The 14,982-nt window shown below is 39.3% G+C and overlaps 1 protein-coding gene across 2 annotated transcripts in view; it reads right to left on the bottom strand.

The window, feature by feature from the left end:
* Positions 1-8,265: 8,265 nt before the first annotated feature.
* MMS22L (MMS22 like, DNA repair protein) overlaps positions 8,266-14,982 on the bottom strand; it is a 96,427-nt gene continuing 89,710 nt past the window's right edge. For both annotated transcript variants that reach the window (XM_032185592.1, XM_032185591.1), the window contains exons 22-25: positions 13,149-13,315; positions 11,651-11,747; positions 10,347-10,514; positions 8,266-8,943 (exon numbers count right to left, since the gene is read on the bottom strand). In XM_032185592.1, coding sequence (XP_032041483.1) covers positions 8,862-8,943; positions 10,347-10,514; positions 11,651-11,747; positions 13,149-13,315 — 514 coding nt within the window. In that variant the 3' untranslated portion in view covers positions 8,266-8,861. The remainder of the gene's footprint in view (positions 8,944-10,346; positions 10,515-11,650; positions 11,748-13,148; positions 13,316-14,982) is intronic.

Here is a 14,982-nt window from a genome sequence, read left to right on the forward strand (position 1 = left end):
TTTTGTGACATCTCCATCTCTAACTCACACCACCTTGCCTTGTCTTTTCCAGTCATTTTCAGGTTAGAATGATTTTTTTTTTCCCTTTCTGGATTTTCTTAGCAGCATGTAGCTGCGTAGAACCAAACTCCAGCTGCTTTCACTGAGTCCAAGCAATTTCTTCCTTTGCACACAAAACAAGGCTTCATCTAGTCAGCACTTTAACTATACAAGAGCTCTACAGGCTATGCATCGGGATTTTTTTTAGTTTTAATTCCTTTAATCTCCTGAAAATTAGCCTGCAAGGGCCATCTCTCCTAACAGGCCTGTTATACTTTAAAAATCTGACTGTTGTCCTGTATGGGCTGCCAGGCCCAAGCCTGGGGAGCATTCAAAGCTCCACTTACATACAACTCACAGAGATGTGGACATGGTACATGCCTCATTTTTAGGCAGAGGGTGGCTGAATAATCATGACACGGGTGTGTGGAGAGCCGTGGGGCTGCTAGTGGGGTCCCAGCAGTGCCACGTCAGGTGAGTGATCAGCTTTGGCTCTGCAGAACCATCACTGACTCCCTGTTTTGCAGGAAGTGGGGAAATTAATTCCTTAGCCTAGGTAAAACACAGCGTGCTTCCAGACAAAAGTGCGGTGTACATTTCGCATGTCTAAACTCAGTTTTGATGCTTTTATTCCTAGGCCTTGTAGCTTCCCACAGCTGCAGCTCTGAAATCGTCTCCTTCATGAATGCGAGGGATTACGGCAGAGCTACCCGGCCGTTCAGCAGCGGCAGCAAGCTGTGACAGGAGCCTGAGCTGGGAGGTGGAGGGGGGCAGCGTCCCCATGCAAAGCAGCATGTGCCACTTGGTTCAAGGGCTGAAAGGCAAGAGTGGATTGCAAGAAAGTTATTTATCATGTTTGTTCTGCCCTTTAGACACTTTTACTGTTCTGGCTGTTATCACCAATTGTCTGTACTGGTGAATAGCGGTTTTAAACAGCTGTGCAATTGCATTAAATTAGTTAAGGGTAGCACAGCCACAGAGCCTCAGGACAACACATATGCTCCTATTAGTGTCAGGATTCTGCTCTGGCCCTTAATCATCAGGCTCCAGTGATTACAGAGAATCCTTTCATGGCGACCCTGGGTGCCTCACTTTCCTAGCTTGGTTTTTCTGCTTTTGTTGCAGGACCTTTAGGACAGCTGGGGTGCTTTCCTGCACCTGAACTCAGAAAATGCCACATAGTTCCAGCAAGGTGAGCAAGTGGGTTTTATATCACCAGGTAAGGAGAGAGAAGGGTGTCAGTGCAAGAGCAGGCAGAGAGCAGGCTGGTGCCAGCAGCAGCTCTGCTCTCAGAGGGGATTCTCTGCACTCAGAGAGGATTCTCTGCTAGGGAGGAGCAGGGGTGGGTGGCAGAGCAAGGTTGGCTTCACAAACAGCATGAAACTGTGCAGGGGACCTGCTGGCAAAGGCTGCTCAGTGACCTGGAGGTCTGAACCAGCACGTGCTTGCGTGGCCAGTTTTACATTTAGTGTCCATGACTCTTGAAAGTGCACCCAGTTGCTGGCTCCTGTGCATGAGTGCCATGCCTACCTCATCTTTCCTTAATTTTGTACTATTTTTGGAAACCGTCAGCCTTTGAACCCAACCGCTATCTCTGTCTGGCCTACCGTTTTTGGTACATACCTCTGAGCAGCAGTTTAGCTCAGTTTTTCTGCAGAGCCTTGAAGATGCCCAGAATAAGAATATTTCCCCGCTTGATCATTCTGTTCCTGGAGTCAGACCAGCACAGTGTGAAAGCAGCTGCCAGCACAATTCACTCAGGTTCCCAGCTGGGAAATTGTGCAAGGTAATGGAGCAGGTTACAGCCAGCAAGAACGCAGGAGGCGCTTCAGGAAACAGGTACCTTTACAGCTGAATAATGCAGCAGCAGTTGTAAACTGGTGAGTTTGTAAGCCAGTGCAGTTCTGTGCATTTCTGCAGCTAGGCTGCTGGGCCATAGGGTCTTAAGAGCTGTAATGAGGAGCCTTTGTACTTTTACTCCTGTCCTGTGATCTCCTTTTTGGGGTCATTCCCATGAAAAGTAAAATTTTGTCCTTTATACAGCACACTTCACCTTTGAGTCCTAAGATGTTTTATCAGCAATTCTTAGCTATAAATAACCACAATAGCAATCAGCTGCTTCGTGATTTTTATCCAAAAAGACAGATTCCAGAAGCATCCTTGCACAGTACTGACATGCTGCAGCAGCACCAAGAGGATGCTAACACCAAACCAACGACTTCCTCTGCCCCTTTGGTTTCTGTTGAGCATTTCACACCCAAGTGCCGAGCAAAGAAATGCTTATGTGTTATGAGCCAGTGTGCAGCTAGTCTGTTTCCCTGCAGTAGCATGTTTGTAATCCTTGCATTTCTAGTTGGTACTTATGATTTTCGTTATAACTTAGCTTTCAGGGAGAGTACCTGACTCCTAAGCTAATTCAAACTTTTGTGACTCTTTTTTTCCTTAAGTTTTGCCTTCCCTGGTTACCCTCCCCCAAACCTGTACAGACATTTAGTAGATCAGTTGCAGAATCGTGGAGAAATAGATAATTGAATATTCACACATGCAGAAACAACACAGGCAGAATGTGGAACAATGTGGAAACAAGCGCGAAAGGAGGCGGCATCTGTTTATTGAAAATTAGAATGTAGAATAAATTAAGAGGGCAAGGTTAAAACACTTCATCTGCAGTCAGAGTTTGTAGCGGAGGAAGACTTTGCAGGAAGTTTAGCACATAGACTATGTAAAGGGTTTCTACAGTTTAATTTCGCAAAATTTAAGCTTTTTTTTTTTTTTTTTGAAGGACACATTTTAAGGGAAAAAATATCCACATGATGTTTTTTCAATAGAGATGGTTATGTATAGTTTTTTCACAGTAATGCCAGAATTAAAATGCTTAAAATGTTAACTCTTACTATGGGTAGATAAGGTTATGCTGCAATACTTAACGTACTGAAGAACAGAACAAGTATTTTTAGCAATGCTCTCAACCTTGCAACTGAGGTAATTTTTCTGCCAGTGCAATACACGTCATGTCGGCCCTTTCTAAAACTGATGACTAGCAAACTCAAAAATTTTAATGCCTGTTTGGGTGACACTTTACAGGGATGACGGTATATCTGAGACAATGTTTGCTGGACTGAACAATTCATTTAATTTGGTTTTGACAGGGAATTAATCTGTTGGTAATTATGAAGGCCTGCAAAGACATCACATCTGTGAGTGCAGGATCTGGGCACGTGTTGTTCTGCTTTGTTTTATACGTACTTCTATGTTTTGTATATTGAGCCCACAAAAGGGTTACCATTTCAATGCTGCTCAAGTAGACAAAAGCCATATCCTAGTCATTCATCATAAAACAAGCCTAATTATGCTAGGACATATTGACACTGCATCAGATTTTTAATCTTCAACATAATTTTATAACCATTGCTAACAGATGGGCTGATTACACTGAATTTGAGTTTTAAGTAATAGTTAAAAATTATAAAATATGATTAAACTGAAAATACGCATGCATACATAATTTTCTGAAGCTACTGAGGGAAGGAAAAACAGAGTGCAATAAAACCTCTTTTCAGTTTCCTGAGGGAAATACGTTGCATTTAGGTGGACAGTTAAAGAAGTTCCTTAAATGACTAGTAGTAAGCAGTATGCGCTGTTGGCAGCTCCTCTTCTGTGCAATTACAAGATACGCAGAACCTTTTTCTTTGCACAGGTCTGCTGCTCTATTCCAGCATAAAAGGCATAAATTTTTCTATTTCAGAGGCTCTTTTATTGAAACAAGTGCCTTCTCCCACTATTTTTTTTTTGTCATTGAAAATGAAAGCAAGGAATAATTTAAATTATCATGTTCCTGTTCTTTAATAACAGTAAAAAATGGGAAATTCTTATAAAATAGATGGACAGCTTTGTGGGACTAATGGAAGTTGCATGTGAATTTTGAATAGAAGGTTTCTGTCTCCCCCTCCATCATTTTTCAGTTATTTTAGGGTTACTAAAGGAACGATAAACCAGACTTTCCTCTCCCTGCCATTGTTCATGATGTGCTGGACATCTGTTTCACACCACAAGGACAATGATGGGTCAGAGGTGATCAGTATCCTGAATTCTGGAACAGGGAGAATAATAGAAAAACGAAATACTTTCTACTCCTTTTTCCAATATGTAGGAATTGAGAGCTGAAAGGGCACAGTAGTCTTCAAGCACCTAAAATCAGTGGAGAAAATGCCTACAAGGCTCGCGCCAGCTGGACTTTAAAGAGAGCTCTTGTCAACACTATTAGCATTGCTAAACACAAAGAAGATATTGGGGATGGACCACGCAGTAGGCTTTGGGGAAGAAAAAGCTTATGGAGATTTAATATTTTGCTAACACACCATTGAAATACGTTGATCCTGCCATGATGTAATTAACATTCAAAATGGCTTAATACCATGAACTTTTCATATGTAGAAAGGGAGCAGGACTAACCCTCAGTGTTTGGTGAAGGCTTTCTGAATTTCATTATTAACTCTAACCTTAGTAATACTCTTGCTCCAAGCTTGCGGGAGGCCACAAAAGCCTCAAAAAGTTGGGTAAAAGAAGCAGAATTGCAATGGCATTTGCCTGTCTAAATACTACTGGGATGATGGATTATTTCTGAAAGGTAACTTTTGAACATAGAGGCAAATATGTCATAAGGTCTTTAAATAATGTTTGGAGAACTGGAGACAAAATGCTCCAGCCTGTTAAAAAACCCAACACACAGATTTACAAATGGGCACAGATGGGCACAGTAGGCTGTACTATTCCTTTGAAGCTTACATGTTAGTGGACACTACACCAATTTCTCTTAAGAATATGCAGTTGGCCAGGTGCTAACTGAACAGTTCCTCCAGGAAGCCAATTTTCCTTATTTTAAGTAATTAAAATGTTATTAATTTTCAGTAATTTCACAAGTTCAGGGAAGTTTGGATTAGGTCACATTCGTGCCATTGATCTAAATGAGGCCAGTGAAATTGGTGAAGCTCCCCCTGCATAGGTCTACAGCCATATGGACAGTGTGATCTCAACCACAGTATTTTCCATAAGATAGTAGAAATGCCCATTATCCTCTAAAACAATCTGAATAATTATAAGCAAAAATATTCCAGTTGTTGTAAAATAATAGCAATACTGGGTAAAAGAAAGGAACGTATGCCTTCTGAAGCCATCTTTCAGGACAAATTGCTTGCAAGAGCAACTGTCCCCTAAAAATAATAATAATAATTTACAATGCTCAAGCTGCTTTTGGCAAGTGCCTTTTTTAAGCTCTAGCATGCCTCTGGAAGTGTGGCTCCCCCTCACCAACTGATTGACACAGCTGCTACTGTCAGGGGCTGATAGCATCCAAGCGGCAGTTCTTGTCTTCTCTGCAGTCAATGAGCTTGTATTAACACTCTTAACACATTCAGAGTAAGGCTTGGTATACATCTCTGGGAAGGTGATCTCAGGACATAATTTCTTCATCTGCTAGACATCATCTCAGATTTGAGGCTTGACCCCGTTTTCCAATTATCAACATTCTTGTCACAGGAGCCTTGCTTAATAGCTTTCCAGGGATCCTCCCCTGAGACTCAGTGGAGAACAGTTATCTATATCACTTAGTGGAGGGCAGATGACCCTACATGGGACTTGGCAGAGAAAGACACCTGCACAGTGGTAGTGGAAGCTTCTGGTAGCTCACTGCCCGTTTCTCCTGAGAAATAAAGACTCCAAAAATTAATGCAGGGTTAGACAGTGACACATCTACACCCCCTGGTTTGCAGAGGATTTCTGCTCTGATGCTCCCTGTAGATTTCTATCTACATTGCCTTGAAAACAGATGTCTGAAATTGCCTGTCCCAACACATTGCAGAGGTGATGATCACTTAAGTGAGTCTCTGAGGTTGGTGTATGACTTGCTAGTAATACCAGCCATGCCTACTGGTTCCAGTTCAAATATAAGTGCTTACAACCCCTCCATCCCAAAAAATACTGGCAGGAAAACTGCTCGGAAGGAAGAAGCTTAAGTAAGTTTAAGACTAGGGAGTCACTGAGAGATAAAAAAAAAATCTTGTTGGCTGCTGCCCAAACTGCAGCACACTGAAGTATCTGCTGGCTAAACCCTGAGGTGACGTTTTCAGCTGCCACAAAAACCCAGCTCCATGCCACCAGGATACTGATCCCTGGCAGAACAGATCAAAGCGTGAGTCTCTGAGTGAAAGCCTCTGCTTTCACACTTACCCTGTTCTGCATACAAGATCCAATGCAGATGCCTCAGAAGATGGCCACCCATTTCACAAATGACCATGGGGATGAATCTTTGGTGGGGGGAGAAGAAGAAAGCTCAGCAGGGGCTGAGTTCTTTTCCTCTGAGTGAGGCTAAGGATACTGCAGGCTTACCAGCAGGTGGAAGTCTTTTGTTCACATCCCCTTTACCTGATTTGCAGCAAAGCTCTGTCCTGCAACTCATTAAGCAAAGTGACGAGGCAGCCTTTGTACCTACATGCAGATGACCTGCTCCTGTCAGTGGTAGCAACCAGTGTAGAAGCTGAAGCTTTCCAGGATTTCCTGCTCTAGCTTTAGCAGTTCCCCACGTACAAGGGAGGTAGGCATTTTTACTTTTTATAAACCAAACTGCGTGAAAAATAATATAGAAAGGTTTACTTCATACACTAAGCAATATTTAAGCTTTATATGGACAGTATCTAATAAGACACATAAAACAATTATTGTCTAATATAATTATCTAACATATTGTCTAAGATAATACATCATTTGTTTAGTTTTGTGGTGGTTATCAGTCATTTTTTAATACTGTACTTAAATTTAGCACTTTCTTCTATTTTCTAACTAATTTTGGACTGCTGTTTTGGTGTATACTTGGTAAGTCAGTCTAGAGTAATACTCTGCAAGCCTTCATCTCATTAATATTATCAAAACTGTCAGTCACATCTGCAAGTGTCCATACCAAATAATTAGACCAAACCAGATTGCCCATTTGGCAGTGGTTGATGAATATGATGCAAAATGCTTTATTTCTGTTCACATTAACTTTCTGACAGAGAAGAATGATAATTTCCAAACTGTTTAAATCAGTTTCTTATGCACTGAGCTGTTACCATTTGCATAAAGCTCTGTTGCTTTTTCAGAAACTTCCAACCACTACAGCTAGTATTAAATGTGTCTTTAACAATCTGCTAAACACATCATTAAATGATTTGTTGTGTCTGCTCCATCCTTTACAGGTGCAAGGTTTTACTTTCAGGAAGTAATACTACAGTCAGACATCTGTTCTGTAATCTGGGTGGTAGGACTCAAATTTTGAAGAGACATCTCTATTAATCTTACTCGGAAAACTTATTTATTTTTTAAAAGCTTTTTAGAAGTACAATTCTCTTGAGATGAATAAAACTCCTCCCAGGTAGAGAAGCTTACAAGAAGCTACAATGCAAGTTCAATAAGTCACTTTCATAATGAAAAGAACCTTCATGTTCTGCACTATTAAGTAGCCTAAAGAGGCTTTTAGTTATTGCATTATCCAAAGTAACGATAGCTGATTTAGGGAAAAAGATTATCTATTCGGACTTGATAAAATTACCATGAAGGAAGTAAAGTCGCTCTGACCAAGATTTTTTTTGGTGGCATTTTTGAGACGCAAAAGTAATCTTTCCTTCCCATTAATATCATAAAGTTAAAATCTGAATAACGTTAAAACGAAGCAGCCTGTTCACCAGTGCTGCCATTAAGGCAAAACTTACTATTCCTAGGGTCCAGTAAGTGGTTGCAAAAATACGGGTTACTGTGGGGAGTGAAAAATTTGAATTCCATAGGCATTAATGGAAGTTTCCTGAGAACATTGGAAAAAACACAGAAAAAGTTAGAGCTTGACTCCTTCTGGAAAGACCCAAAGGATAATCCAAAATGCAGCAAAATACTTGATAAATCCAGCTTTTGAGGATTAAAAGTAACTGCTAGCCTATTTATTTCAAATGAAATAAATATCCCAAATAAGCATTTCCTTCAGAGGTCTACTGTCCTCTTTCTCTTTTCTCACACTATTTATACCAATTGTAAGTTAAATGTGTTATTAGCAGTGTCATGACTAATAAAAAACAACATGGGATCCCTGTAAATTCTGGGTTAATTTTAAAACATTACTGAAAAGGAAGAGGTCAGGAAATCTGAGCCTATGTTTTCTTATATTACCCACAAACACAACAGAAGAGATTTTGCACTGGAAACTGAAGAACTTTAATGTTTTAATACAGGCGGAAAGTTAAGACAGCTATATACATTTTGTGCAACATATATACAAGACCTTTCTTAATATATACCATACTGGCCCAACTACTGGTGAATGCACTGCATTCAAAAAGCTCAGTACTACAGATAAGTTTTCTCTCATTCTCCTAACATAATAAATTAGAAGTTACAAAGCTACAATTTTCTTAAGAATATACTGAAGGTTTTCAAAAGGACAGTGTTAAGAGGGTCAGGTCTCAATGTGAATTGAGTTCTGTGTAATTACTTTGATTTAATTTTTTTTTTTTAAATCCTGCCTTGTATGTTGCAACACAGGCTCTGCTCATGTAGACATTTGAACACATAATAAATTTGCCATACCTCTTAATCACCATTCAGCAGTATATTCAGAGTTACTCTTCAGATGCATGACAATATTCAAATACCAAAGAAATCATTAAAATTAATACATAGCTTGAAAAAAAAAAAGATAAATGGATTGCAGTTGTAAAGATAAAAACTAGGCTAGTGTGTTGTACAGAGCAGTTTTAGGTATCAACATTGTCAGAGGAAAGGATCAATCACCGTCAATACTGCTAACCTGTCTCATTTTCCAGTTTTTGTATCTCATTTTGTCCAGCCTCTGAGAGGTAAGATAAGAGTCTTTTATAGGCTTCTCTGTTGAAAAACAAAAAAAAAAAGTGATGTGTTAGTTAAAAGTTTCACACGTCTGAGGAGTAAAAGCACATAATTTCCAAACACATTGGGATATGAACCCACAATAACTTTTTCTTTCCCTATTTATCCACAGCTTTGTTTGCTGTGAATTTTTAGCATGGCCGGGTTGGAGGAAGAATGAGGGTTGCATAATTTACAGCTATAAGTGTTGTGAAGATGCTTAGAAGTCTCTTTCCTTAGGGAGCTGCTGTGAAATAGATTTTTGTTTTATTTTAAAACATAGAGTTAACCAGGGCTTAAAGGAGATCTGCAATGAGACTTCACCGTGTTCACTATCTGATTTCCACATAGGAAATCTCTCTGTGACTCATGCTATGGGCACAGTGATGTGAGATACTAGACTGCCAAGCTAATAAAAAGGGAATAATACAATTATAAATGAATTAAATATTTTTCATTATATAGCCAATGTGTACTCTTTGAATAACCTTTACCATCCCATTAATTTCATTCTTAAATGACTGGTTTTTGTTTGTTTTTAAACAACCCAGGCCCTGCCAAAGTGTACATCAAAACTTCTCCAGGCTGAGGTGTGACAAGGATCTACTCTTTGAGGGGTACCAGTATGTGTAATGCAGACACTGAAGCCAGGATCTGGCCTTGACCTGCTAGAGCCTGCATTCCAGTTAGGAGATCTAATGGAAGGAGCCCTTTTGGCTTAGGTACAGAGCTGCCTCCATTTTTGTAGAAACATTTATAGGGTTGCTGAAAGTTCACTGCTGCATCTGCACCAAGAGAAGCCACCAACTGTGCTGAGTAGCTCACCTTGTGCCATTTGCTTCTAAGGCTAGATGGATTCACACGTCAAATATTTCTGTCCTTAGTTCTCAAGGGGGCAAATGGAGAAAATGTGATTCTGCTGTGCCTGTCGGAGAGGAGGCTGGCCATTTCTGAACAGCCACAACTCCCAGAAGTTTATAATATAAAAGAACTCTTAAAATTCAGCCACAGATATTTCTTTCCAAGCATCTGAGATGATATCTGATTAAACTGTAATTTTACATCTAAGCCATGAAGTTATCTAAAACAGGGACTTACTTAAGGATAATTCATTGGGGCAGGAATTCTTCTTCATTGCATGCTTTATAACATAGATTGTAGTGAACAGAGGCAGCCTGGCTCTGTTCTGTGTGGGTCTGTAGCCCTAGCGTCAAAATATCTCTTAAAATACTTAGCAAACATGGCTTAAAATCATGAAAGGCATGAGCGAAGTAGATTTTGTTTGAACACTTTTAAAAATCACTCATTTTTTAGTATCTGTACTGCTGTCTAACATTGCTTTCTTTCAAGAGAATATACCCTACTATTCATTATCAAAAAGCAGCATTAAACAAAAAACAAACCTTTGTGCAGCATTTCTTCCAAGACCTTGTTTGTGCTCTGAATCCTTCAGAGCCTGTGTCATTGTGGGAATCAGGCTGGTAACTAACGTCTGATCCAAGACTGCCACTGCTTCTAATATGCTGTAAACCCGGTGATCATACACTGCAATGTAGTCCTGGATAAACTGCCTGAGGGGAGCACAGAGGCATTTAATGCAAGGTCAAAACCAGATACAGAGAACATGCCAAGAACAACTGAAGAGTAATCAGAACAAGCAATCTGGCTGCATGGAAATTTTCCTATTGTTACACTGAAATACTCAAATGGAATACCTTCTCCAAACAGAGCCATGCTTTTGAAGGCTAATGCTGAGGAAAAAAACCCACACATTTATTTTCAAGCAAATTGTCAGATTCTGCTGCTGTTTCGTCAGTGCTGACTTCTTCCTGAGCACTTTACTTTGTAATGCAGCTGTCTGAATGTAAAACTAAAAGATGTATTTATTATTTAATAAATTAAGAAGTCCATTAAGACAAGACATCTAGATTCAAATCTGCAGAAACAACATAAGCATTTCTTTCTAAAGCTCCACTAGATCTTAAGCAGGGTGGAAGTGTATCCATTCATCTTCCTGAGGGCTTGAGGTCTTTAAAGAGCACAGATTACATTTGAATGAGAAGTTACACCACTGGAGTGAAACACCTCAAAGCCTCTGCATTACACACGGAGTTCAGAAAATGTCTCTGGAGCTTTCATCTAGATATAACCCAACACAGCACCAGTGTTCAGGTTTGCAAAATATCTTTGGGTCTTAGCGCATGCATCTCCTCTGCTGTATCCACATGAGGAACAGGACACTACAGGAAGGATGTTGCAGATGTATGGAATAAGTATAACTGACATTAAAATAATTTTATTTACTTGTCATAGAAATTAATAAACTAGAAAGCAAAACTTGTTTTATGAGGATTTGATCTCCATTATATACAATTCAAATTAGGCATGCACATCCCCCATAGGACCTTATACTCAGCATCACCATTCACGAGGAGATTTTCCCATTACAGCAGCAGTGTACCTCTCTACTGTAGTCTTTTCAAAACAGTACCTAATCCATGAAAACACAGATAATGATTCTCTATATTTTTGCTCTGGCTCTTTGGCCAAGCAACGTTTAAAACCGGTGCCAAAAGTACCATAATTTAAGTGCCATAAACAAGAGACAATGTGGTATGTTAAAGATAATTAGTTATTTAAAGAAAACATGTTTGCTGTCAATTGGATTGCAGCAGATTCACTGCCAATTGGCATATTTTCTAGTTACCTAAATACAGAAGTCAGCTGGGTGGCATGTTCTCCTCCTGACCCCACTTGGCAGCCTTCTACCATGCACTGCACAATGTCTGTAGATATTTTTTTAACTGTAAAAAAAAAATCACAAGATTCACACAGAGCTCTTGAACTGACCATCTGGAGAATGTCTTTCATGAAGATTACAATTTTTAAATGAGGAAAAAAATGGTTTTTATCTTACTTTGATACAAGTGAAATGACTTAGAGCAGTTAGTTAGATTGTCTATAAAGAACAGAATGAATCACAGATTTATGCAAAAGTCCTATTTTCACCACCGTTATTCTTTAAACATACAGATTTTTAAGTACAATATTGTCTCTGAGTCAGGGCAGAGACATACACTTAGTGGAAATAGGGATTTTATTTAGATTTAAGTTTTGTTTGTATTCTTCAATCATTCCTATTTGAATAGAAGAAGAGCAGTCATGGCATTATATCCTGCCCAGAGCTATACAGATCTACTCCTTATGTTCAGTGGTAGGTATTGTTCTGAATTCCACCTGTTTGTGCTTTTTTCAGACAACAATAACAAAAATCACTAGTTTCTTCCATTTATTTTTTCCAAATATTCAAGATGCAAGATACAGCTCTTCCTTTGTAACGGTGGAGCTGAGCTGCAACAGCTTCTCTACAAGGGCATAGTGGAATCCTGTCTAGGCAGGCAGTGTGTTGATGGCTACATCAGCATGGGACATTCAGCTCACTCTACCCCACAGCACACTGCAAAGTGGGTACTTTCAGCTTCAGACAGATATGGCTATGATAGCAGAAGTGGGGAGAAAGGTGTGTGCTAATTCAGCTAACCCGAGCATATCTTGTCCTTGAAACTTTCACAGAACAGAATCAAAAATTGCTTTATTAGCCAAAATTTTCTGGAGAAGTCAGAGGTGAATCCCCACGTTGCCTAATACCTCTACTGGCAGCAAGGAGTGGAAATTGTTGGCACATTCACATTCAGTATACAACTGTGGGGTGAACACAGTACTTCATTTTTTAGGAAGCTAAAAATGAAGTTATCACTACCAACTGGAATGTGCTGAAAGAAAAGGAGACTCAAAGATCCCTTCATAAGTGGATTAAAAGTAGCAGGTTGCTTTCTGATGCCTCTATGTGGAGAACATGTTCTAGACTAATTTGGGCTAAAAGCTTTAGGTGCAAGAAAACTTCCACAGTTACAAAGTCTGGGAGAAATGAGCTGGGAAGTATGGGAGAATGGAAATGCTCTTCAGATTCCTGACAAACTGATCATGAGTTCATCAGAGTCTGAGAGCAGAACTCCTGTCTTGGAGACATAAGTCCCAGCCTACTTAATGACCAGCCAAAGCTTGTCCAGTTTATCTGGCTAATGCACCTCATTCTCCTCATCTAAAAGCCATGGAAAACTTGCACATTGGGATGAAGGATGCTCAGCCAGTATAAAAGTCGTACAGGTGTAGAGAGACGTTTTAAAAGCAAACAAGGGGCTCACCTTGCAGCTCATTAACCAGCACCAAGCATTTCAACACAGCCGGGAGAACCAAGCCGACGTCACACTGTGCAGTGGTCTGTGTTCGCTGAAGCACTTCAAGAATGAAAGCAAGAACCGAGGCCAAGCGAGGAGGCGGAGCACTGCCTTTGAACTGCAGATAGTTCTCACTGGGAAGACAAAGCAAACCAAAACATAGTCTGAGTTGTTTTATTTTATTTTTCTTTCATTTGTCTTTCATTCAGTGCAAGCACCACGTACTTGAAAATAACATTGTGATATTTCAGCGGGAGGCCTGTTACATAGATTTCTATCTTTATCTAGACTCTGCTAATGGCTTCTATTTATCTTAGTCTTAGAAATGGCTCCCAATTTATCAGAGGACAGTGATGCCTTTTGACTCTTCTGTTGAGGGAACTAAAAAATAGCAGTCATAATTATAGTTTAAAAGCCAAGTGTGACTATAAAAGTTAAAGCTGCGTAAAATAACTGAATAAAAGTAGGATTCAAAACAACATCCAAAATATAGCTGTTGTTCAGTTACTTTATTTAGCTTTATGTGCTATTGTCAGTTCACAATTCAACTTGTGGTAACAGCTCCTCTGTCACTACTGGTACTGTTACTTTTGTCAATGGTATGTTGAAACAGAACAATCTGGTTGGACCCGATGATCTTTCAAGGTCCCTTCCAACCCCTTCAGTTCTGTGATTCTGTGAATCTCTGCTTTTGCTTGCTCAGAGTTAACATAATCATCTCCAGTACAAAACTGGTCACAAAAATAAAAGGTAACCTGTCAGTCTGCACCAAGAACAAGTTTTGACATTACTGACATTGTCTGTCCCAATTTTAATTACTTTTTTAATTTTTACTTTTTTAAAAAATATTTTTTTCCAAAAAAAGTGATGCAAGATTGAACAACTGTTGATTTGACATTACAAATGAATTTTCTGAAAACTGAAGACAATGACTGTTACTTTGGAACATCCAGGAGAGAAGGGTGCAGGTAAATAGAACACAGCATTTATTCATCAGTTAACAAGAGCACTCCCAGAACCTTCAAAATAACTGTTTAGATATTTAATAGTAATTACCCTTAGCTACCCAAACTAGCAAATTTGTCTGCTGAGCAATGCATCAATTAAAAACTGTTATCCTTGTTAAAAAATTTTATAAGGCACACATACAAATTTACACTTTCAAATAAAACTGACTTTAAAAGATCTGAATATTTGAATGCCCATTGACATAACTTACAAAACAAGAATTGTAACACTTCTATATCCTTTGCATCATGTGGTCTTACGTTAGTATCTTTGAAATCTCCTGTCCCATTAACTTACTATGGGAATTGCCCACTATTTTTTGGGGGTGGGTTGCATACGCTTCCACTCAAATGATTCTCTGACCTGGATAATACACTCTGGTTCAATTTTCTCTGTGCAGCAGCAAGATACTCGTTAACTTTCGTACGGTAAAAAGGCCAATGAAATTTGAATGTATTTATCTGTGGACCTAGTGACTGTCTCCTGACCACCCAACAGTTTATAAATCAGGCTGCTGTTCCGTTCTAAGATATTCTTCCCAGATCACTAAGAAACGTTTCATGTCTTACAAGTCACCAAGTGCCATTACACTTTCAGAACTTTCCTTCCAATATCAAGCTTAAAATTCACACATGCATGCACACATTCACAAATAACTTTATTAAGATGACAAAGTTTGAGTATTCATAAGTTCATAAAAAATGTCAGAAGACTGTGAAATCTTAATTCACTCCCTTAATATGTGATAATATAGGCTTTACTTACAACATTGCCTACCATATTTACCTACATT

The sequence above is a fragment of the Aythya fuligula genome, chromosome 3, assembly GCF_009819795.1.
Source record: "Aythya fuligula isolate bAytFul2 chromosome 3, bAytFul2.pri, whole genome shotgun sequence".
NCBI classification, from domain to species: Eukaryota; Metazoa; Chordata; class Aves; order Anseriformes; family Anatidae; genus Aythya; species Aythya fuligula.